Source organism: Xiphophorus hellerii, chromosome 1, assembly GCF_003331165.1.
Source record: "Xiphophorus hellerii strain 12219 chromosome 1, Xiphophorus_hellerii-4.1, whole genome shotgun sequence".
Taxonomy (NCBI): Eukaryota; Metazoa; Chordata; class Actinopteri; order Cyprinodontiformes; family Poeciliidae; genus Xiphophorus; species Xiphophorus hellerii.
The window spans coordinates 25,012,990-25,038,469 of record NC_045672.1 but is presented as its reverse complement, the minus strand read 5'-3'; the positions used below and the strand labels follow the sequence as shown (position 1 = coordinate 25,038,469).

Below are 25,480 nucleotides of genomic sequence, written 5' to 3'. Positions count from 1 at the left end.
TATAAAGACCAAAGAGAGTTTTGAGGATTTTGTTTTATTACTCCAATTAAATCCTTCTTGACAATCAAAGAAAAATAGACATTCTCTGGTAGTGTCATTTTGAAACAGATAATGAAAGGATTACAGGATCTTCCCCATTTATGCATCAAATAGATGTTCCTAATTATGTGATATTTACAAAACTAAAAAAAAATGCAGCACAGGACAGAGTGTCTGTTGGCTGTGGATGCATTTACATAATGAAAATAACTAGTGAAGAAAACAATTTGAGAATTAAAAAAAAGCAGGGACGGAAGATTAATGTGAACTAATTGTGTCAAGAATTTAATCAGTAAATCACAATAAAAAAGCCATAAAAATGAATCAAAGCATGTAATATATGAAGGCCTGGTTGCTAAAAGATGATGCTGAAAATATTCTGATATTAAATAAACAGTTTGGTGTCAGAATAAGGAAAATAGAAATCGGGACAGGCTGTCAAATGAGAAAATGCTTAAAGTTGGGATTTAAAGGAGGGCAATGATTCGTCTGACCTGATTTCTTCTGGCAGGTCTTACCAGATCCTTGGGGTCTTGACTTCAAGTGCAGAAAGACCTCTGCCCGAGGATCTTGGCACACGCCTGCACATACAGCTCAGAGAAGACAAAAGAGGGATGCGACAGAGGCCATGAAAGGCCACAAAAGCAATCAGTATAATGAGATTTAGGCTCTGATTCAGGAACAGATGACACATTTCTTCTTGTCTTGACAGTGAGTTATGAGCCTTACAGCTAAAACTCAACCAGGATAAAATTCACTTTGTCTTAAAAAGAAAAAGAACAGAGAAATAATCAGCATCTAATTCCTGAAAATGATACTTCAACAGATGGCAAGAGGCACTTCAGTGCAGCTATTTTAGCTTTTTCAGATGAGGTTGGCTAAAATGTGTGCAATGCAAAAGCATTTCTCAAGTCTTTCAGGAGTCGCCTGTTTCACTTCCTTGATACTCCCAGTAAATCAAAGCCACTTTCCAAATTTTTAATAGTAAATAATTTAGAAAACCATGTACCATTCCAGCTGATCTGAACTGACACATGAAATCTTTTCTGCAGGGTTAATTTATGTGCCAGCAGGTGATGCTAATGTGCTATTGACTGTCAATAAAAAGTTTTATTGAAGAACTGCTTCAAGTGGTACAGAAGAGGATTACGGCCACTGAAAAAATATAATCTGACTTTAATCTCAGAATTAAAATTTTGTGTCAATTTACGTCAAAATCCAACATTAATATATAAAACGGATCACATAACTACACTTTCCTTGTTAGGATTTGTAACCTTCCACTTTATTTATACTGAAAGCCTAACTAAAGTATGAATCCTGACCTGAATCTTGGCTAGATTTATTTGATGGTTCATAAACAATTGAAACAATTCTGATTCTGTGAAAAACGTTTTTTTCCCCCCCCAAAAAATTTAAATTCAAAATTTAAAAATACTTAATTGATTCCAGAGGGAAATAAAATGTCCAGGTACACGGCATCCAAAACAAGAAGAAACAGTTGTCAATAAAAAAAAGAAATATTTTCCACAGAAAGCCAGGAATGAGTACAGAGCTACTCCAACATGCTGCCACCCTGAGCGGTGAAAGTCTAGAAATATTGTCCCTAATCCTCTTCCGTACAATAGAGCCTTTAAATGCACTTTTCATCTGCTATTTTTAATCTATTTTAGGGTAAATAATCTGAAAGAGAGTGTAATGCTGTTTCTGTTTTGTGCTTTTTTAAAGAGTGGACAAGACCTTCTCCAAGGCAAGAAGTATTTGGTGAGTACTTCATCAATTTCAATCTAAATACTTTGTGACAGGACTCTGAACAGAAAAAGGAAGCTATGTTTTACAAGTTCCTTTAAAAAGAAAACCCAACCCGGTTTGAAAACATTGTGTCTCTCTGGAGTGGAGTTCGGTGTCGGTGACTCAGACTGTCCTTGTGATGTACGAATGTGTGGATCCGTCCACCAGCTCCACTGTAAGTAAGACGAATGAGGCTGTGAAAGGTAGAGCGGATCAGTCCATGCTGCTGTTTGTGCAGAGCTGCCAAGGTTAGAGAGAGCTGTGTGTGACACACACAGGCCGACAGGGATGTGAGCATGCACACGACCCACCGCTGCTGCAGGAACACAGCGACGGTACCACTGAGTGGTACTTTACCACAGAAATCATCACACCTTCCCACTGGAATACAATAGAGGGGGATCACTCTTGACAGCCAGGCCTGAATTACTCAGTGACTGGCCCAGTTTGCACCGGCTACAGCCTGACTGTCCGTCAGCTGCATCTGCTTCAAACCTAATGCCCGCATCGTGTCTAAAGAAGGCAATAGAGATAAAGAGGAAGATCGAAAACTGAATACAAAACAGCACAGGAGATAAAAGAATGAAGAGGGAGGGAAGGATAAAAGACTGGATGAGATGACTCGAAGAAGAGAGATGGTCATGTCTGCTTTACATCAAAGAGGAAAAGTAGGATAATACGAGTCTCTCTTTAAAATTCTGAGAACACTGCAGGATGGATTGGTTGGCACTTTTCCACTGTGTCACTATAACCTTTTACCGTAATGGGAACAGATTCACAGGAGGAGAGGTGACTGCAAAACTTGTTGTTTGTGGCAACGTTTAAGCCGCCTGATTACTGTGTACAGAGTCATCCTCAATTAGAACAGAAAAGAATAGAAATAGACTTTACTGTTGCTCAAAAAGGAAATTCAGGTGTAGCAGCAGCATCAAATGTTCACACAAAAAAGGTCTTAAATTGTTAAAACTATATATATAAAAATAAGATTAACAAGATAACATAAAAATTACAACAACAAAAAAAAATCGGATTTCACAAAAAATCAGAATTGAGCATTAAAAGGATCCAGGATTAGTTGAACATGTTGGCCTAAATATGTTGCAATTTTCCTATTGCATAAAAGAATGCTGTTTGTGATATGCCAAAACTCCTAATTACTTCAAAAATGTACATCTTTTGTTATATTTTCACCCATGGAGGTTGCCATTTTTTCACCGATGGGTTGATGAGACAGATAATCTGTGAAAAGATCAATCTCATCCACCTCCTCCCCGAGCTACTATTGCCGTCTGAAGAAATGCACCACTACAACCAATCAGAGCCAGCAGGAGGGCCTTAGCGTTGTCATTCAACCTCATGTAGTTGCTGTTTAATGTGCTAATTGTGAAGAAGCAACTTAGCATCCTAGGAAATCTCCACCATCATCAATGGCCATGCTAATTAGCATTAGCATTCACAACAGCTTCTCCTAGCTGGTGTATAGCAGAAACCAAGGTTGAGGAGGATATGTAAAAAATATAATTTTTAAAAAGTTACATACTGCAGCTGTAAGGCTTAGGAAAGTAGAGACCTTGTTTCACTGTGAACTGTAATTTCTAATCTAAAGCTCAGCATGCTACATGTGCTCTCAGTGGGTAATTGTTCTTAATCTGTTCCATGTATTCAGTGTCAGGAATTGTTCAGTTTTCTGGGTCTTATAGCTGATTAAACGTTAAATGACCATCTCCCATCTGGTGGGTCATACACAATAAATAGATGATCCTCCAGCCCTGTTTTCATGCTCTCCAGGGAGGCCTGTAATTGGTTGTAATCCGGTCTTGCTAAGCTCCCTCGATGGGAGGAAATGGGAGAGGAGGGTTAGTGTGGATAATGGCTACACTGAGATGTTCTCGGAGGGGCCTCTCTCCTTCTCTATCTCTGCACAAATGAACATACATCCAGACACAAAGTGCACTCCGGCCCCTTGTCCCTGAAGCATGATGGATGGATTACTGGAGCTGGTTACTCCCTGCCTAGTGTTTGAAAGGGCTCTGCTGATGCCACTGCTGCCATACATGTGCTTCAGCACAGATAACTTACCAAAAGCATAGGCTTAACTTTTGACCAACCTTTTGGTGTCACTTTTGCTGGAAATGCACAATTTAGACAAGACTTAAGAAGTTAGTATCCGTCTTAATGGGTTGGGTGGAAGTCCTAACTCTGATTTTCTCTTATCACTTATCAAGTTAAATACTGCCGCTTTCTGTCCAGACCTATTTTTTTAAGTAAAAAAAAAAAAGTCCATCTTCTATTTTCAAAGGATTCTTGTTTTTGAATGGACTTCAAATTCAATTCCTCAGAATCCTCACCCCTCTGATTGTGCTAATCGATACTACATGTAGGTGTCACTGTAAACACCTCTGTGTTTATGTTTACTGCCCCGTCTCCAAATATTCCTCTTCCTACCACACGTTCAGTTGTGACAGGTGTCAGCTCACTCGTTCACACCGATCAGCGCGCATCTAGCTGAGCTGTCTGAAAGAGCGACCGTGGTGGGAGAGCACGCTGTCAAGGCCGATGAAGACAAGACTTTCTCCTTGTGAGTCTCCTGCTGTCCGACCAAATATAGCACGGGAGTGACAAGCTCGCCCCTGGTTCTGCTCGTCTCAGTAATCCAAGTGCTGCCGTGTCATCCATCATCCGGCACCAGTAACAGATGTCTTTAAAAAAACATAAAGCTCAGATGACAGCCGGCTACTGAAGGCGGAGATAAGAGCCAGACGACTCCGACCGGACATTTGAAATTTATGTTATCGGAATTTTGCAGCTTTTCAGTTTTAAAGTTTTCCTCTTAACCTGCAGAAACTTTTGTTTGTACTGCAGAGATGTTTTGACTTGAGTTGAGACAAGGTATCCTCAGGTATTTAGGAGACAGGGCCTGTCTCTTTATTGATGGCTCTGTCCTTCAGGATATGTTCTTGGGGACACTATTTTCCTTTTGGAGCCAGTTTATTGACATTAAATGTGAAATGACTGGTCTGGTAAGGCAGAGCGCTGAAGGACGTTTCATCTTTTCCACCGCAAACGAGAAAAAAAAAACATATGCCCTGTTTATCTTTATTAAAAGAAATTAATATGTATTGCACACCAGTACCAGATTGTAATTTCAATATCACCATAGCAAACATCTGTTTGACAGAAATGTCCCAGGGGTTTCTTAATCTAAACAGACTTTAAACTGGGAGTGTTTGAATCAACATCATCTATTAGAAACAGGTATTTGTTATGAAACATGGCTTCCCATGGTAGGAGCTGCAGGTTTTGATGAATCCATGAAAAAACAAAACAAAAAAACCCAAAACAAACTCACCACACTGTTTATATTCCCTTGCAAAGCCAGGCCTTTAAAGATAATTTGATTTTGCAAACCTCGCCTCAACAATCAAAACCAATGGGCTCCACTAAGAAGCTGCCAAGCACTCTGAAAATTAAAGTAATTGATGCCTGCAAGGTGGGAGACACCTAGTAGAAGACAGCAAAGTGTTGCAAGGAACCCGTCTGCTCAGATCCTAATGCTATTAAGAAATAGGAGACTTGTGCTCTGGGAGATTGTGAAGACTTTATGATGGAGCTGCTTGCAGAATTGCAAAGAAGGCAAATAGAAATCCACATGAATCCATGATAGTCTTAGGACAATTTAGTTATTATTCCGCACTATTTTTATTTTTTTTTACTTTTGCCATCAGATATGCAAAAATATTAAACTTTTATGATGGGCTCTGTAGGAAAAAGCTCTTACAAATATATCCATAACCCTTGAGATTATCTACCTTTGATCATTGCAACCACAAATTTTAGTTTAGTCCCATAAGATTTTGGATTCCTTAAGAAGATAAAAAATAATCTAAAAAAGAAATCTATACAATTACCTTTTATTGGTTCGGTTGTTTGGCTAAATGACCTCCAATATGACCTGATTACGTCAATGATCAAATTTTAAAAATAACTTTTTTACCATAAACATACTTTGTCTTTCTGCTTGACTTGAAATCCTTTACAGTACATCAACCTTATAGTTTCATTATCTAGTTCAAATGCTGCACGATTGTCAAAACAATCACAATCAAAGCCACAGCAGGGCTCAGACAAACTGCAGAGAAACCTTGGTGGGGATGCAGAGTTCACTTTAGTGTGGATGTGATTGGCACTCCTTTTTTGCCTTGCAAATGTCCTGATTAAACCAGGTAATTTGTTTAGGAGTAAGGAGAGGCAGGCTTTAAAGCATTTAAACCCAGCAGGGAAAGCCTTTAACGTCATGCTGCTTGAAAACTTAGAATTAGGTTTATTTATTTAATGTAAAACATTTATGTAACTCTATTAGTTCATGGAGTGGAAGTGGCGTGAAAAAGTGTTAATATCTCTTGATGTTTTCCAGTTTGTCATGAACAAACTGGAAAACATCCAGTTTTTTTTACTTAAAGGAAAACCACAACCACAAACATCAATGCATTTTATTGCAAATTTAAATTACAGAGTAGTACGTAAGCATAAAGCAAAAGGAAATTGATACATGGATGAAGAAATTATTCGCTGCCAAATTCAAACATTTTGGCATCCATTTGTATTCAGTTCCATTTACTTGCATACCCCAAAGTAAAATCCTGGTTGTCCAAGGCCGTAATTGGTAAATTAAGTCAATTTGTGTGTAAATTGATATCAGTATAAACCCAGCTCTTCTCTAAAGGCCTCAGTTTGTTAGCTAACATTAGCTAACAAAGACTTAAAAAGACTTAGAGTCAGTTTGTTAGCTAACATTAGCTAACAAACTGAAACAAAACTAAATAGATTAAGGCACACAGTCAAAACCTTGCTGATAAAGTTTTAAAGCACGGTAACTTTATAAATTACTATCCCAAAGTTTGTTTATCTCATAGAGCAAAGTTCATTGGAAAATGGAAAGAGTGTGGCACAAGTGCAAACCAACCAAGATGTAACTCTTCAAATAATTTGACAGACCAGTCAAGAAGAATATTAATCTGAGAAACAGTCAGACCAGTAGCACCTGCAGCTGTATGGCTGTACGCGTTCTGCGTACCTTGAGATTTTCCTTTAAGTAAAAAAAAAAAAGGAAATAGTTATGGGATTTTTTTTATTATTTAACCCTCTTTAACTAAATTATTAACAAAATTGTGGAGACAAAAAAGGTCTTATGTGTCAAAACATCCTGTACGTAGTCCACATGTGTGTGTGTCTGTTGGGATGGGCCTAAAATTACATTTTATTGGTCAGTTTTGCTTTTGTTAATTTGGTGGCTTGCTGCTGTTTCTGTAAGCTAAGTGTGACTATAGGGTGTCTATGCAGTAAAGCTAGCTAAAAATTAATAACCAGACTCTGAACCATCGAGGGGTGAGTGATCCCTGCCTGAACTTTTTACCATGTGTGTGGTTCTGGTTTAGAAAGAGCAAATATTTATTTATTCAGATGTAAAGCTGTTAGAAACTAAATCGTATAAAGCAACATTCCTTCAGTTGTGCTTTAACATCCATGGCCTGTTGCATAAAACCCCAATAAACTACAGAAAATTTGTGGCTAAAATGTGATAAATGATCAAAAAACTACAAAGTTATGAACACTTTTGTAAAAGCTCTTTATGTGCATAAGGAGAGGAAGTAAGAAAACTTTTCTGGGGTGATGCTCAGAGCTGTTTCGCAGCATGCCTCCTGTGACTCATTACTGTTTGTCATACCCCAGTCCCCAAACCCTCCTCCACTAAGGCTCACAAGTACTAATTAAATCTTTCCTCGAGCAAACATGCACTTGTTAATTAATTAAACTTAATATATACAGTATATATACAGTATATATATATATATAATTCCAATAAATCATTGACACTTGATTCACATTGAGCACACATCCTGACTCTTTTGTTTGTCTGGCTGTAATCCCTTTGGAATTACAGGATCCAGTGAGCTTTAGCAGCATTTGAGCTTCAGTCTCAAAGGATGTTATCTAACACTTTTTTGATTGAGAAAAGCTTCCCAAAAGCTGAAACTGAGCGGCGAGGCGAGGATACAGGAGCTGAATGATGGGAAAACTTTGGGACGGCAGTGATTCTCCAAGGATCCGAGCAGAAGGGAAGGAGCAGAGGCCATTTCACCGGGCTAATGGGATGGGAATCCCTGATAGCGAGGTCAGGCGGAAGGGATTACCTCTGGGTCTCGGTAGAGGACACAGAAACAGGAGGGTGCTGTCGGTTTAAAACCAACTATCCATGTCCACACGAGCAAAACATAAAGCTCTACTAGACTCTGTCTTTTCGTTCTCTATTTTTATATTATTATTTTTTTTTTTAAATGATGTGAGTAATCTGTCCCAGAATTGGTATGAGCCCGCTGCACTGATCCATGGTAAAATTCCAGCTAAATTTAATCAGATTTTAGGCAGGTCATTCTTATTAGATCATGTTTTTTTTTATCTATAAGCTCAAAGCACTCAATCAACCCATCCAAATTTCGGCGTGCTTTTTAAGGAAATAAAAACGACAACCCTCTTACTTCGTTTTACGAATAAAAAAAATACTGGAATCTGACAAATTGCTAAGCTTGTTTCAATTTTACAGCTTGCTTTCTTAATCCATGAAGCTTTGGATGACACCAGCAGTATTTGTTTGTTTCCGTACGCAGCAGCTCCTAATAGAGCCCGGCATGAGGGCTGTGCTGTAATCCCTTATTATCTGCTCATGTCTGACACACAAAACGCACACCGCACACACACCGGACCTCGCTTCAGGTACCGACTATAAGAGGCCGCCTGAGGAGCAGACTGACGGGAAAAGGCTCTGCATAAAAAGACACAGCTTCTGACATTAGTCGAGTGTCTCCTGGGAACTGTGCATGTCAGATTAGTGCAGGAAACGCACATGCTCACAGGAGATTTCATCAGACTCATTATAGTAATTAAAAACCTCCCCACTCAGGGATTGTCATTCCACACAATGAGCTTTATGGACGTTGTAATGCTTGTTCAACCTTTGGGAGTTTAATGTTAAACTAAATCACACTGTTTCATATACTTTTTTGGAACAAATGTGAAAAAAAAAAATTGTTGGCACTGCAGGAAAAGACATGTGAAAAGAAGCCTTGAAATAAACCTTTAAAGTAAGAAGCTTTTTAAAAACAAAAAAACAAAAATAACTTTCACAGTTATTTGTGCCCCTGAGAATAATTTAAAAATAAATATTTGCTTAACTTTTTAAAGTTGATTAGTGTTTATAATATTAATCTGCACCTTTCTGTTTTCTTGGGATTTAAAAATGATCCATTTTCTTTTAACAAAACAACTCGCATGTCATGACAATAATCCCATAACAACATAAATTCAGAATGGTTTCAGGCATAAAGCAGGGAAGTTGGTAGGAAGAAAAATGGTTAACAATCCTCTGTATGCTCAAAAGTATGTGAAAAGTTATCGACCCTTTGCTCGTGACATCACTCTCTTCGAAACTCGGCCAACTCCGCCATGACGGACATAAAAATAACCTAGACGCTCCTGAAAAGCCAGTCAAAAAACGTATATATGGTGGCCTAATATTGCTTTTATTCAGTTGATTTCGCAGTAAAAATGGTCACAGGTTGCTGCGCGGTCATTATTATCGACAACCTTTGATATAATCGCGGATTTGCAGCGAACATGTTATACAAGGTAAGAAGACTAAAGTTTATTTATTTTGAGAAGGTTCGAGTCTGACCCTTGGTAACCATGGCGACAATCGTGCTACACAATGATGCTAGGCAATATCAGGTAGTCAGAATTCTGACTTTAATCTCAAAATTCTGACTTTAATCTCAGAATTCTGACTTTAAACTCAAAATTCTGACTTTCTGACTTTAATCTCAGAATTCTGACTTTAATCTCAGAATTCTGACTTTAATCTCAGAATTCTGACTTTAAACTCAGAATTCTGACTTTAATCTCAGAATTCTGACTTTCTGACTTTAATCTCAAAATTCTGACTTTAATCTCAGAATTCTGACTTTAATCTCAGAATTCTGACTTTCTGACTTTAATCTCAGAATTATGACTTTAATCTCAGAATTCTGACTTTAAACGCAGAATTCTGACTTTAAACTCAGAATTATGACTTTAATCTCAGAATTATGACTTTTTGACTTTAATCTCAGAATTATGACTTTAATCTCAGAATTCTGACTTTAAACGCAGAATTCTGACTTTAAACGCAGAATTCCGACTTTAATCTCAGAATTATGACTTTAATCTCAGAATTCTGACTTTAAACGCAGAATTCTGACTTTAAACGCAGAATTCCGACTTTAATCTCAGAATTATGACTTTAATCTCAGAATTCTGACTTTAAACGCAGAATTCTGACTTCAAACTCAGAATTATGACTTTAATCTCAGAATTATGACTTTTTGACTTTAATCTCAGAATTATGACTTTAATCTCAGAATTCTTTTTTTTTTTTCGGTGGCCCTAATCCTCTTCTGTACAGAACAAGAATCAAACACGGAGTACTAACATTTAGCTTTATACTTTACTAATCTAGAACAAACTTAGAAAATACTATCTACTTAGCAACCCAGAACAACTGGAACATTTTAAAGTCTAGTTTTTCTTTTGCTTTGCTTGTTATTGTGCTTGTGTTGTTTTTCTTCTAATTTATATAAAGCACTTTGAACTGCCTTGAGGTGCTTTATAAAAAAGTGCTATATAAATAAAGCTTCTTCTCCTTCATCATCTAAGTGTTAGATAGTAGTAATTGTGATAAAAAATGTTTTCCCCTAATATGTGATGAAAAAAATTCTTATATTTTAAGGCTTTTTACAAATACTACCAGTAGTGCCAATAAATGGAACTGTGACTGTATTTTTATAATCATGAATGGTCATGTACATATGTGTTTTTTTCAACATGTAGCCCATGTTGGTTGCCCTAGCAACAGCTCCTCCAAGCTCATGAGACAGCATGGGATTGAAGGATAGCCCCTTTCCCTCAATAATCCCTACTTTCTCTTTCCAAGCAGCTGAAATGGGGGAGGGTTGCTACTTTGATGGGTGGAAGGGTAGCAAGTATTATAGGCTCAGTGGGACTGTAGTGGAGCTTCAGGTTTCAAACATGAATGAAGGATGTAGAGGCTATGTAGGAAAAGACAACTAAAGAGTGCAGATGCGTGTTGGGGTGTGTGTGTGTGTGAGAGAGAGAGAGTGGTGAAGAGAAGAGGGGTTGAGTGGGAGGGTTGAGAGGAAAGGAGGAGAATAAGAGAGGATGCTGGCTGGGAGTATATTGCAGTCTGAAGAGCTGAGAGTGAGACCAGCAGGTGAGCGACGGATGAGGAGCGAGTGAGCAGAGCGGAGCAGCAGAGACAGAGAGGATCACCGAGCTCAGGCAGGAGGAGGGGGAGGCTCAGGCGGTGAGTCATCGGTCCAGAGTGCGGGTCGCTGTCCGGACTTCACGGGGAGCGCCTGGCTTCCTGCAGCCACTCTCTCTGTCTCTCTGTGTGTGTGAGTAAGTTTGCAGCTCTGCTCTGAGCTGGACGTCAGGCTGTCCCCATGATTCTCCGGACGGTTTTCGTGCTGCTCCCGTTTACCAGCTGGGGTGTGTTATGTAATTTGAAGTGGTGTTTGTGCAGCGAACCGATCTGGGCTCTTGTGGTGCAGCTCACGTTTATGAAAAGGGAGTTTGAAGTTGAGATTTTTAACTCTCGTTTTGATCTAAATCTTTCTAAGAATTTGTTTTCTCCAGTTTGTCTCATTTTATGAGTGCAAGTTTGCACCAGTATTCCCTACACAACATATTCTTTAAATAGATTTCCAGTCATAAATTTACCCTTAATGTGTGCCTCTGTGTTCTCCATCGATCTGAGGAGGATCGGTGAGAATGAAGAGTCCAGGGCGGCTGATGCCCGGTCGTATTGACCTCCCGCGGGGAGAGCTGCTCGGGAAGACGTGGTTTCTTGTTATCTTGAGAACCGGATCATGTTCAGAATTGTTCCCATTTCATTTGGATGCTTTCTTGATTGCACAGTCGCTCGTTGTGTAATAGCTTTGAGGCAGCGCTGGATGTTAATGATTCATGCTCTGTTTTCTTCACCTACATTTGAGTCTGAGTGCACTCAACAAATGTGAGCCCAGATTTGAGTCACTGTTTGCCTTTTCCACAGCCTCCACAGCGGCTCCAAGCATTCCCTCTGCTGTACCGTCATTGTATTCTTGAAGAATTAATCGCTTTTGGCTCAGAAGCGTTCATTTCTCAAGAGGTTGTGCTCTGAATATTACTTTATCTGGAGTGCACAACACCTTCTACATGCAGGGAAAATGATATATTTTTCACTGCCGGGGCTTCAGCTTTCTTTCATCATCAAAGACAGCAATATTTAGATTCAGTTTCTATTATTAATACATCAGGATAATTTCAGGTCGTCTTTCATGCTTTTTTAAACTGACTTAATTCATTAAACAAACTTCAGCAGAAAGTGGCCCCCTGTCAGTGCACATTCATCAAAGTTGTTGTGGAGAAAAAGCCAACCTGGTTAAGTTTAGAACAAAGGATGCGTGAAAACAGCTTTGCCATCAGCAATTTGCAACTTGACTGAATTAGAGAAGAGAGAAAACTTTTGAATAAATGTGAAGCTTTTCATATTGTGTCCCCTGGTAGATTAAGTATTTTTTATTTGCAGCTCTTCGAACTAAAAGAAAGGTGGAAAAAAAACATCCAGAAATGTTTAGTCTTTTAATTTTGTATAAGCAAAAAAAAAAAAAAAATGCTTGTTAATATTAGAGTAACATAAATACCTCTTGTTATTTAGTCACAAAGGTAACAGACTAAAATTGAAATTAAAATTCTGTGGAGGATTTCTGAAATTTAATTTTTACTCAATCTTTGTCTGCTGTGCTTGGATTTTAGCTGATGATAATTTCTCTTTAGAAAACATTTGTAATAAAAATATTATTTGGTCATCTATGCCTTGAGCAGTTGTTAAATATGTATGTTAGGAGCAGAGGCAATGTGACTCCACATTGTGGGAGAGCAGTTGGTGTTGCTGTTTTATTTTAAAACAAGGACAACTGGCTCTAGCATATGACATTGCTGATTAGCGCCCTTATACCTGTGTGTATGGTTAGAGTGGCTAGTGTGGCTAGCACGGAAAAAAATACTATTTCTTATCCTTCTTGCATTTCAATGACAGTGGGAGATATGCTGCCTTAGATAAATAGAGCTCCAGCATCGTCTTACTAACCATTTGGACCAACTACTTCAAGCTGCAGCAATTTTAAAAAGAAACTTTTCCTGCTTTCATCCACAAAACTTCACAATTGCGGCAAAGATAACAACATTACATAATCTCTCACAACATTGTGCAAACACTCTGTGCTGAGGAAGGTTCATTTACTTTGGGATTCTCAAAAATGAAAGTGAAACTGATGGCATGACCTACTTTTTGATTAATTTAGGAAATAATTATCTGAGTGCTCGAAACTGAATTTGCTGGTGCTCAGTTGGTGTTATATGGAAAAAATACAACAAGACAGTTATGTCACAGCAAAATTATTGAACCACGTTCTGACACAACTATACACTGTGAATTGAACCCAACTATTTAAATCAGGAGTTCATCAAAACACACATACCAAAATTTCATGTTTGACCAAATCTGCTTCACTTCTATAACTATATTTGATATGTCAACGTACATCGGCAAGATAGGAAAAAGAAAGGCAGTACCTTAACCCCAAGTCTAAGATTTCCGATACATATATGTAATTATAACATGTGCTGTGGCAGATGTTTAAGGCTCAAAAGGATAAAATAAAGCAACTTTGCTGTATTTGATTCTGCCTTTCTATTTTCTGCTGAAAGTCTCATTCTGTTGCAAACTGAACAAACTACAGACACATCTCCACATGTTTTACTATATATGACTTTATTTTCTAAACCTCACTAATACTGAAAATAGCTATGTTTGGGTCTTCCTCACTGAGTATCAGTCAAATCAAGTCAAGTCATTTCTGCAAAAAAGCATTTATAGTAATGTTACAGAGTCACCAAAACAAACATTAAGCATCACATTTCCTCAAATGCCACTATCTAAATAATCAATACACACCAAATGTGTTGATCAGTGTTCGATTTTCTACTTATGTAACTTCCAGAATCGTTTAAAGACGGTTACAAAGTCAGCCTTCTATCACCTGAATAACATTTCCAGGATTAAAGAACTAATGTCCCAGCAAGATCTAAAAAAACTCATATAATACAAGTGTTTATCTTTAGCGTGTTGAATTTTTGATTCTCCATGTTTGGTTCTGGTTCTGCAGAGCAGTCTCTACAGCAACTTGGTGGTGCTTAGCTTGGTGCTGTCACTGATCAGAAAAAGAACAGACATTTAAATTTACCACAGGGCGGTTATCCATCAGGGTTAATCCAATAAAAAAATTGCCCGGTTACAGCCACCAGACTGTTTCTTATGGTATATCTTGTTAAAATAAATTAAAATGTTCAAAAGTAAAACATTTAAAATACATCTGATCAACATAAAAAGATTTAGATAGCTGTGGTCCGTAAATGAATGATTCGGGATTTACACCGACATGAAATGTATAGTTTCCGTCTTTTCTTAGAAATTCAATTCCAATTTTCAGTGTGTCTAAATTAAAGAAGAAAGCCTCCAGCCAGAGCAGTGTTTCAAACACAAGTGCCTGTTCTGGTAACCTTCCCCATGACATTACCTTTTCGCTGTTCGATCTCAGACTAAGTGACCTTTTCTGACCAAATCTTTTTCTTGCATCTCTCTGATTGTAGGAAACAGGATGGGGCTGACCCCCGAATTTCTGCACCAATAGAGCCCCAGCTGTTGCAGCCTGAACTGACACACAGCCCCTCACCTCTTCACAAGGTAGGGAGAGGGGACCCAGGGGCATTAAGTCTGAACCGTGACCCCCTGACCTTATCTGTGTGACCCCCTCTGTCTGTGATCCTTTGTTATTATCAGTCTCTTCACATTCTGTCTCGTGTTCTTTTGTCTGATGTGCTTTTCAGTCCCACCTTCTTTTGTATAACTTGTGTAATTAAAGCACACAAAGCTCTGTGGCTGCAATTATTATGTTTGACTGACTCGATTAATAAAGGCCTATTTTTAGCAGGAAATAGTCAGCCTCACGCTGACAAATTCTCGCTCCAAGCTGAACGAGCATGATTCCATCAAAACCCACAAGTCACAGCCCATAACAGGACTTGTCTTTTTTTCATTTCAAAAGACATTGTCACCCATAACATCATCAGTCATGTGCGATTAAAATAGATCGCAGCTGAGGCGGATTCACTTTAGAGTTTAGCTCATTGTCAGTCCTAAAAATATATCACAGGGCCGGATGTATTTGTTGGCACCGCTTGTAACGATGGACAGAAGCCTAAAGATTGATTTGGCTTTCATTTCAGAAGATTTCACAAAAATCCAGCCTTTAATTTGGGCATATTGTTAAATACTCATTAAAAAGTAGAAATAGAGCAATCCTTTTGCCACGTAATCAATATCAATAAATAATACATCTGATAAAATATTCAATAATTTCAGTGAACTTTGACCCAGAACTGCATGGCATTCTGGGGGATGAAGGCAGAGGAATGACTTTAACCAATCACGGCTATCTAAGCAAGCTTAGTGACATCAACTCACTCTCTCGCTCTTTGGTTACCTAGCAACGACCTGTTGAGGAACAAGTTTTCATGCCTCATAACTGCTTTATGGAGTATTGAAAACTGTGGGCAAAACAGGATAGGTTTTGATTTAAGTAATTCAGATAATTAAAACAAAAAACGAATGAATAGTTATGGTGACACGTTTTTCAGCCATATTGTCCAGCCCTTCATCGAAGCTGTCCAGGACAAAGCAGACCTTATTCCTTGAGCTGTTAAGACTATAATCTCTACTTTAGTGTCTTTATATTTAATCTCAGACATAGAATTTTGACTTTTATCAAACACGTGAACATTTGAAATTAAAATTTTAGCCTTTAAGTTTAACTTGAGGCAATGTTGTTGCCTCAGGTTAAACTTAAACATACTAACAACATAAACACTAACAATTGCCCAATATACAGCAAAATGAACAACAACTGCATTTTACACATTATTTTTACACAGCAGTGGTAATAAACTTAAGTATTGTAAAATGTTGAAACATTTACATTTCTTTCTGTTCTATCTTTTGTGTATCCACTCAAGTTATTATTAAATCCAGATTTGAATCTGTAACAGTCAAATAGGCCATTTTTGTTTTAAAACCAAATACAGAAGGAAGTTCTAAATTTCTGACTGCAGAGGATTTATATTTATTTAGGAGAATCAACATGATTTTGGAACAAATCAGGGAAAATTTATTCACTTTCACCTTCACAGCTTCAAGCAAATCCACCAAACCGCTGAAAACCTTCAGGCTTACCTTTTCCACATTGAATAAATTAGATGTGGAAAGAAAAACCTGCCAGGGGTATTTTGTGAAAATAAAATTTAGATAGAGCTACACTGTGTTCGTGATCGTAAGCGGATAACATCTCAGTTATGTCAGATTGGTTTTCTAAAGGATTTTCTCACTATCCAACATTTCTCACCACCTGACTTAATCTGTGCGTAGCAGGGGGAGTGGGGAGAAAAAAGGATTAGGAATGGGAGAAATTCGAAGCTGGGTTGTTGAAGAGTCACTCTTGATCGCTGCAGCGCTCTGAAGGTATCTCACACCTGCTAGTCTCATTATGCAACTAGGAAGAATATTTGAAACCTCATCCTGTTGCAGGTCTTTGACAGCAAAACAGTAGAGAATATGGTTTAAATTCATTTATTTTATAAATTACCTCAGTTTCTTGAGAAAATTAATGGAAAGCATAGGATTGAATACACATCAGCTTAATAGGGCAAGACTCAGAGGGACTGTATCAGTTTAATCAGAACTCTGCAAAAAATACAGGTCAATCTGCAATTAACCCCACCAGGTCTTACATAGTTGAACTAGTAATGTACTTGTACATTTTCATGAAGACAAACAAAGCCACCTGCATTCTTCAAAAGTTTTTTTTTTTATGTCAAAAGCTTTAAATGCCATGAAAATAATTAGCTGTTTTACATAAACCTTAGTCGTTAACCTCTGCTTTGCTTTTTGAGGAAGTTTCATGATTCAACCCTCCTTCATTCAACCATCTATATCAGATATTATTAAAGCAAATTGCAGTAGTTCCGCCAAATATATGTTGCTTCAAAGAAAACTATTTCAGCTGGACCCGCTTCGCGAAGAGTCCTAATGAGCTCTGTGAGGCTGCAGAGAGTTGCAGCTGAAACATCAGGAGGGTAGAGGTGGCGTTGTGCGTTTAATCTGTGCATTGTCATAATGACGATCCTACTAGCTCTCATAATGAAAGGTTGCAGCTCTCACACCTGCTGTCTATGCTGGTCCGACTCCCCAGAGATCCTCCCCCACTTCCTCCTCTGTGTCTGCAAAATGACGCGGGTGCATGCCGTCTCCTCGCTATTCATTACGTTTATACATGCAGTGCCTTGTAAAAGTATTCACACCTACACATTTTGTCTTATTTATTTATTTCAAACAGGTTTTTAAAAATAAAGACAGCAAGCAGCCAATAGGACAAGAGAAATCTGGCGTACATAACCAAGAACAAAAATAATTTACTTATCACTACTTTTCTGTTTAAAAAGGAGTAGGAAGAAGTGATTTATTTATCTCAATTTCATGAAATATTTTACTTACCGCCTCAATAATTATCAGAAATTTGTATATTAAATACATGATTTGGTATTAATTTGCCTGTTTGATTTATTGTGCTAAAGAACCTACAAATAAGCTATATTACATAAAACAGAATAATTACAAACTGACCCATAATAATAATAGTAATAATGACAATTGTGAATAACAACCGGACATAATTATCAACTTCTTGCCAATGTACACCATAAAATGTACTTCATGATCTGAGTTCTCTAACAAAATAAAATAAAATAATGATGATAATAATGACAGTAAAATAACAATATGCTTCTAATTATGATACTACATATTATAATTGCAGTGATATATGTACAGTATATACGTATATATATATAAATTAAAATTTAATTTAATTTTATTTATGTATTTTTTTTTTTATTTCCTGCAAAAATTTGTGGCATGCTGATTTATTCTACCATTTTTACTCTGATACCCCTAAATAAAATCCAGTGTGACCAACTGATTTCTGGAGTCACTAAGTCAGTATAAAGCGTCCCGCTGTGTGTAATTTAATTTCAGTGAGCTGTAATCTATCTGTTCTGAGAAGGATTTAGAGATTTGTCAGAGAACATTAGTGACCAATCAGCATCATGAGGACCAAGGAACACACCAAACAGGTAAAGATAAACATGTTGTAAATACTGTAGTTGCTAGGTTACAGAATAATATCATAAATCCCAGTCAGGGGAACTGAAACAGTAACTTTGGAGGAGCTGCAGAGATCAGCAGCTCAAGACGGATAATTTTTGAAAAGACGGCTTTCATCATGCAATCTTTCCTTCCTGGAGAAATGTAAAGAAGTATAAAAATATGTAATTTGCAAGCAGACACAGCAAATGTGTGGAGGAAAGTTAACGCATCACATCGACCTGAACGTGACATTCACCATGAAGCATTAGTAAAGCATATTAGTTGATTTAAAACAGGGACAACATGCAAAAAACATTAATAAAAGATGGAAAGTTAGTTTCTATCTGTAGTTCCTGACTCTGTGAGTTAATAAAACAGTTTTAAGCAATCATAAAAGTTCATTGAAAGTTTCATATACTGTATATACAATCACTGTACTGTCATAAAATTACAGCATTGTAAACAGTACTATGCCCAACTTCTGCTCTGGAAGATTTCTAATAACACTTTCCTGACATTACAAAGAAAGTCCTTCAGGTCAGGGGACAGTTTAAGACTTCCTGGGACTTTGTTCCATTCTCTAATGCCTTTGATTGAGAAAACTGTCTACAAATGTGGAGCTACCTTTGGGTTTTCTGTAGTCATTACTGTTGGTGGAGCTGGAGCTCCTGGTTGTGAACTCAGAGCAGAACTGGAAAACGTTTTTCAATGCTGAAGCAGCGGTATTACACATCATTTTAAAATAAGCAGCACTTTAGAAGAACGCATCTTCATTAAACACAGAAAGCCTATTCACAAAACCTACTAGAGGCTGTGGTGGAAGTTCACTTCCTAGCATTTTGACCCTGACCAAGTATGTGGAAATATTACAGGGTATCTATACTAGATTCTCACCAATTTAGTCATCTGTTGCCACATTTTCCTTTTCTGTGTTGTTAAATCTTGCTACCCTTTTGTTGGTTGTTAGTTACAACCGTTTATGACAGCAGAGACGTTGGACTCCACCTCCAGCTGTCAGTCAGGATGCACATAGTGTTTAACGAGAGGTGGATGATGTGATCCCGATTTCATCCTGTAACTCTCCAAAGAGTTAAAGACTAGCGAAGACCTCTAACTTCACACTGAGGATTGCTTATCTACGTAGATTTCAGGCTTTGCACTGCAAGCCGGCTGATGACACAGCGCGTATCTGCCTGAGGATCTTGCCTCCGGGTTTTAGTCATCAGGGATGTAGCTTTAGTTCAGGATGCAGTTACCTGTCTGAGTTTGCAGGGAAGCTCGGTAGTCGTGCCGAGTTGAGATCCGACGTTCTAAAGTCAGTGACAGTGAAGTGCTTTGAAGCTGCAGGATTTTAGTTTTCAGTGAGACGAACAGAAACGATGGCGGAAAACCTTCGCAGTCGCCAACATCATCCGATGGTGACAAAGACACACTGGAGGAAACCGAGCAGTGTAAGTGATTTTATTTCGAAAACACTGCAAATCTTCAACAGAAGTCAAACAGAACAGAATGAAGATTAAGTCCAAAGCCATTCACTTTATGCTAAATATTTTTTAAATTTTACACAGATGTACATTTTGTTGTGTGAAAAATGTTAAAGTTTTCTAACGTTTTAGTGAAAAGCCAGGAATCGTGCAGAAGCTCTGAGCTTTTCTGCTCCTAATCTTTGGTTACAGCCAGAATTGTTTACTTTCAGGGTTTGTGGCAGACTATTGTTTGCACATGGTGGAGAACTTTACTCAAACTCACACAAAGCTAAGACATGATTGCTCTGTACACAGAGTATTTGTGTCGGGCTTTGCGGGTCGTAGCGTTCAGCCGTCTCTTAACTACACCGGGTCGATAAAGTCCACGGATTGGTGCTGCTCATTCTCAGCTGTTTCAGGAATGTTTTGCATGTAAAAACCCAGTAATACTACAAGGCGTTGCCAGGGAGAGTTGTTCAGAGGATTTGCATGGAGCATGTGTAGGTGAGGCAATTACAGGTAGAAAAAAAAGAAGCATTTTTTGCAAAAAGGTAAAATGTTTGGACAGATGTGAAAAGCAATTACAGCTATAAATACTAATCAAGTGATTTCAGAAGGCAGTAAAACTAACTATTTTGTTTTTATGCCACAATTTTTTTGTATACTTCACTTTGTATTTGTCTCTCATACATAATCCTGAAAGAAACACTACTTGAGATTTATAAAGGCAATTGACTGAACTGGATTTTATTCTAGGATGTCAGAATAAAATCCTCAGAGGTTTATTTGCTAAAAATATTTTGAAAACCAATATCATTTTCTTCCTTCTTTTTTTCAGTTATGTGCTTTCTGTTGATTTGTCACATAAAATCCCAACATGTTGAATTTTGTTGCTGTTTACATAGTAACAATACTTTTACAAGGTACTGTACGCATTACAGTAATTTTCACCTAATACTTAAACCTTAAAATAGTCTGTTGCAGAAAACTAAAAAGTATTACCATCTGCCCTTTTGCTAAAATACGCAGATTTGACCAATTCCTTGTATTCAGAAGTTTATTTGCTAAAAATGTTTTGAAAACAAATATTTTCTTCCGTCTTTTTTCTTTTTAATCCTGTGCTTTCTGTTGATTTGCCACATAAAATCCCAACATGAATAATTTTGTTGTTGTCTAGACAGTAACAATACATTTACAAGTATTATAGTCATTTTTAGCTAATAGTTAAACCTTAAAATAATTTGTTGCAGAAAACTGAAAGGTATTACTATCTGTATTTGATAAAATACTGCAGAACTGATGTTTGGTCCTACGTGATTACCAAATAAAATGGTAATCACAAAAGAAGCTTAATCAATTAAGCTTCTTTTAAAGTAAACATTCACGTCTGTCAGATGAACTCAGACATGTCATCTCCTCTCCTCAGACCACAGATTTATTTGAAATGATTGAAAAGATGCAGGTAAGATGATGCATAGATCTGTGTATTTCCGTCTCGCCGCACTAAGCTGAAAACACTAACCAGCCGGTCTGTCTCTTTCTAATTCTGCTGAATCTCTTCCTGGCGATGACACTGCTTATCTTTTTCTGTTTTGTTTTTGTTACTGAATTGAATCTTGAGTCTTGCTGGTTTCACACCAGCTGCTTTTCCTCAGCGTCTCTACCAATGTTCTGGTGGAGACATTGGCTGACAGCGCTGTAAGCTTATTATCTCAGTTCAAACACTATCTCCTGGTTTTCTGAAGCTTTTGGAAGGATGTTTTAATAAGTCATGAAATCCCACACAGAAGAGGCTAAACAGTTCTATGATGGAGCTTATCAAAAGGCACAGCATTTCTGCCTGTTTGCAGTTTATGCTCCAGTGATGGCGTACACACATTAGTCATAATTTTCAAAAAATATCAAAAGCACTGCAGACAAGAAAGCTTCCAGAAGCTTTCACATATTTCATGTCTTGCAGTTGCTTTTTGTGCAAACAAATATATTTCTTTTGACGGAAACAGAGCTGCATAATATATATTTACCTTAATAAAGTCTAGCCTTGTCATGACTGCAACACCATTTCTCCATTTCTGCATCCCTCTCCCTGTTGTCTATCACACACACACACACACACACACACCCACACCTGAGTGAGAATGGCTGTGAAGTATTTCCACCCAACTTTGCATTTTTGTAAGCCTCCAGCGTCCAATTCCCACACTTCTGCAGTTTGTTTACTACTTTGCTTCCACTCCCCACCCTACACTGTCCTCTAGTCTTTCAGTATCCCTTCCCCGTCTATGAAACATATCTGTTTCAGTTTTTTTTCCATCTGTCCCTCTTTGACACTGCTTTGCTTTCTGCCTCACGTCTCCTGGGAGAAGTCTGCCGTTATATAACGAGTTTGATCCTTTTCTCCCAGTTTGTTGCGTTTTATTTTTAGACTATGATTATTACACTGCTCTGCGAACATTGTTTTTTGTGTGTGTTTGTACTGGGACGTTTTCTTGTGTGCGATTTCTTCTTTTATTGTCTTCTACCTGTGACAGGGCAGCAGGATGGATGAGCAGAGATGCGCCTTTCCTCCACCTCTGAAGGTACGACTTTGCTTTTACAGGCACTTTATTTTTAATTATATATAACCCAGACTGAAATATCTATGTAACATTGTAGTTCTGCTGAATTGTTGAATGAATGATTTGAACAAAACTTTGAATGGATTCTTTAATAATGGGATTAATAATAGGATATAAGAAAGATTACATAACAGCTATATAACTACTCTATCAGTGTATATTTAGAATATATTTTTATTATTTGAATTTTTTTCAGACTGAAGAGGATTACATTCCATATCCAAGTGTTCATGAGGTGGGAAAAACTCATCTTTTTTTACATTGAGAGAAAAATTTGATCACCTGCTGATTCTGTATGTTATTTATCTCGCAAAGAAATGAACAGTTTCTAATTTTTAATGCTTACTCCATGTTTATTAAAGAAAAACAGATCTGTCACAGACATAACATTACATAATAGTTTAAAAGTCGAGAAAATGTGTATCTAGTCCTTTAGTAGGACATTGCTTAGTATTTGGCGGAGAAGAAAATATGTTGCATCCATCACTAAGATATTTCTTACAGATGGTTTTCCATTTTTGCACACAAAAATGTGAGTTTTGGTGCATTTCTCCTTATAAAAACTTTATACTTGCTCGTGGTCATTTTGCCTCAACCTACTTCAATTTGTACCGTCAAACAAACAACTTTGTGCAGATTTTCTAAGCCATATAGTATTAAGTTATTTTTCATGATCGTTAAGTATTCTGACAATGAAATAAATCAAAATTCTGCACTGTTTTTTATTAGAAACATCACCATCTTTCTCATGCCATTAGAATTGAATTTGCATGGATTTCTAGACTGAAGTTTTTTTGATTTTATTATAAATTTACTTTTTGGTTTCAGGTATTTTTATTTTTTTTTTTACCAGGTGCTTCTTGCAGATTCTCCTCTGACAGCCTTTTGGTCTTGGCCAAGGGTACAGAGAGGTAGAAAAGAAAGATATTGATTTTGTGAACTGGTGTGCATTATATCATGACAAATAGTGATTACTGATCAGGAGTGATTAACTCATTAATCTGGAGGTTAAATGGGCATGTAGCAAATCTGGAAGCCAGAAATAAGGCTGGGTTTTAGATGATCAAATATTTTTCACTTAATACCATCTAGTGCATTTTCACCTTCTTTATGGATTTTCTTTCTCTGCATTTTAAAGAAACGAGAGAAAAAAGCTGCAGAATCAACAGGGAATCAAATTGCTCTCTCTCTCTCTCTCAAGTTTTTGCAGTGCTGATTTTCACCCATATATTCAACAGGTGTTGGGAAGAAAAAGCCCCTTTCCTCTCATCCTGCTGCCACAGTTTGGTGGTTACTGGATTGAGGGAACCAACCATGAGCTGAGTGAAGCTGGGGACCCGGAGCAGCACCGACCGCCGTCACCCAGCAGCCGCACTAAACTGGAATGTAACACAACGGCCACACTGTACAGGAAACACTTCCTGGGCAAGGTGAGCTGCATGACATGCAAATTATATTTACAATATCAATGCAGCTTCTTCTCTTTTGATCTGAACTTTATCAAAAATGGTGAAAAACACTTAGATTGTTGTAGGAAAGCCAGACTTTGCATTTGCAAGCTGCATCCTCAATGCATGGAAGTCATACAGAAACACACCAACAACAGGTATCATTTTTGTCATAAAAACACAAACAAAACCTTTCTGGGCTTAGTATTTATTTCTGTTTCTGAAGAGAAGATTCCTGGAAAAACACAAGTCTGGTACTTCTTTGTTCCATCCTCAGACTGACAGCTTCTACTATATTTACATTCAGAGCTGTTCAAACTTAAAGTTGGAACTTTATTGTTGAATATTGCAGTAATATCTTCAACCTTCTTTTTCTTTTTTTTTATCATCTCACAACTTTCTGTGAAATTCAGGCCAGTTAATGTAAAATATATCTCTTTCCTGTGGAGCGTAAATGAAAAACATTTGAAATAAAAGCAGCATCCAAGCAGTCTTTTCCAAAGGTAAAACTGCAGTAATGATTGCGATTCAATATTTAGGGCGCCTCAGTTTAAATCGAACAATAAAAGAATAAAGATAGCATGGTTTTTAGTTTCCTCTGCTATATTTTGGCGTCTCTAAAAGATTGAATGCAAAGTATTAAGTACAGATAGTATTTATCACGGATTAGAGAAGCACAATCTCATGTCGGCCTCCTAAACTCAAGTTACCACACACAGAGGGCTTCATCAACAACGCACCAAATGTGACACAAGGACGGGAACACATAAATGTAAAAGATGTCACGTAACGAGTCCAGCCTTTGTGTGCGTAGCAAATGAACTCAACCATTTACAAATAGGAAGATGTTGAAAAAAATGGCATTAAGGCCGTAAAAGTTCAAGGGTGTTCCTGTTTACTTGTGAGATTCTCTGTTTTCTGTTTCTGCGCTTCAGTGTGAGGATTCAGCTGTTTGTGGTCTTTGCTGAAGCAGAGACTCGCAAACTGACCTCCACTTCTAGTTTTAGGAGGATGTTTTACATTTATCAGAGTATTACTTACGTAATTTTTAGGAAACATAAAGGAGTTGGCTTTACAGAGTGCCAAAAGAGCCACAGTTTAATACATAAATGAGTCATTAAATGTTTTTAGAAGTAATTGATATAAAATGTAAAAAAATGAATTAATACACAAATTGCTAATGATTTAAATGTGTCAGTGATGAGATAAAAAATAAATATTTGAAATTCATTAATTAAAGGTTACAGTTTTGTAAAAAAATTAAGAGACCACCGCACTGAAAACCTCCTGGTTTTTCCACCGAATATTGATCTCTGAACTCTTCCTGAGTTAAAACATTAATATTGTTGTTTCTAAATGAATATGAACTTGTTTTATTTGCATTATTTGAGATCTGAAAGCTCTGCATCTTTTTTGTTATTTTGACTTTTTCTCATTTTCTGCAAATAAATACTACATTAGTTCATAGAATAAAAGAACAACATATTCATATAAAGAGTAAAATCAGAGAAACTGATTATTTTAAGTGATATTGTACTTTTTTCCAGAACTGTATATAAGACCATATACTTTAGTATTTAATTATTTGTGCTGTGAAGTTGTTTAAACGGTTTAAACATTAGTGTCTCGTCAAATAGATGCTAATGTTTAACTGGTAAACCTGCACAGCAACTCAGTGTCAGATGAGTTTTATTATTAAGAGCAGAAGAA

At 37.3% G+C, this 25,480-nt stretch overlaps 1 protein-coding gene across 14 annotated transcripts in view; it reads left to right on the top strand.

The window, feature by feature from the left end:
• The window catches only part of LOC116735708 (rap1 GTPase-activating protein 1-like), a 65,923-nt gene that overhangs the window by 22,961 nt on the left and 17,482 nt on the right, over positions 1-25,480 (top strand). For 10 of the 14 annotated variants that reach the window (XM_032588110.1, XM_032588032.1, XM_032587955.1 and 7 more), the window contains exons 2-7: positions 1,768-1,803; positions 14,632-14,725; positions 21,131-21,166; positions 22,236-22,283; positions 22,519-22,557; positions 23,561-23,752. In XM_032588110.1, coding sequence (XP_032444001.1) covers positions 1,768-1,803; positions 14,632-14,725; positions 21,131-21,166; positions 22,236-22,283; positions 22,519-22,557; positions 23,561-23,752 — 445 coding nt within the window. Of the gene's footprint in view, positions 1-1,767; positions 1,804-11,067; positions 11,243-14,631; positions 14,726-18,044; positions 19,690-21,130; positions 21,167-22,235; positions 22,284-22,518; positions 22,558-23,560; positions 23,753-25,480 lie in introns of those variants that run through there. The other 4 variants (XM_032588668.1, XM_032588188.1, XM_032588732.1 and 1 more) reach the window with 4 other exon arrangements.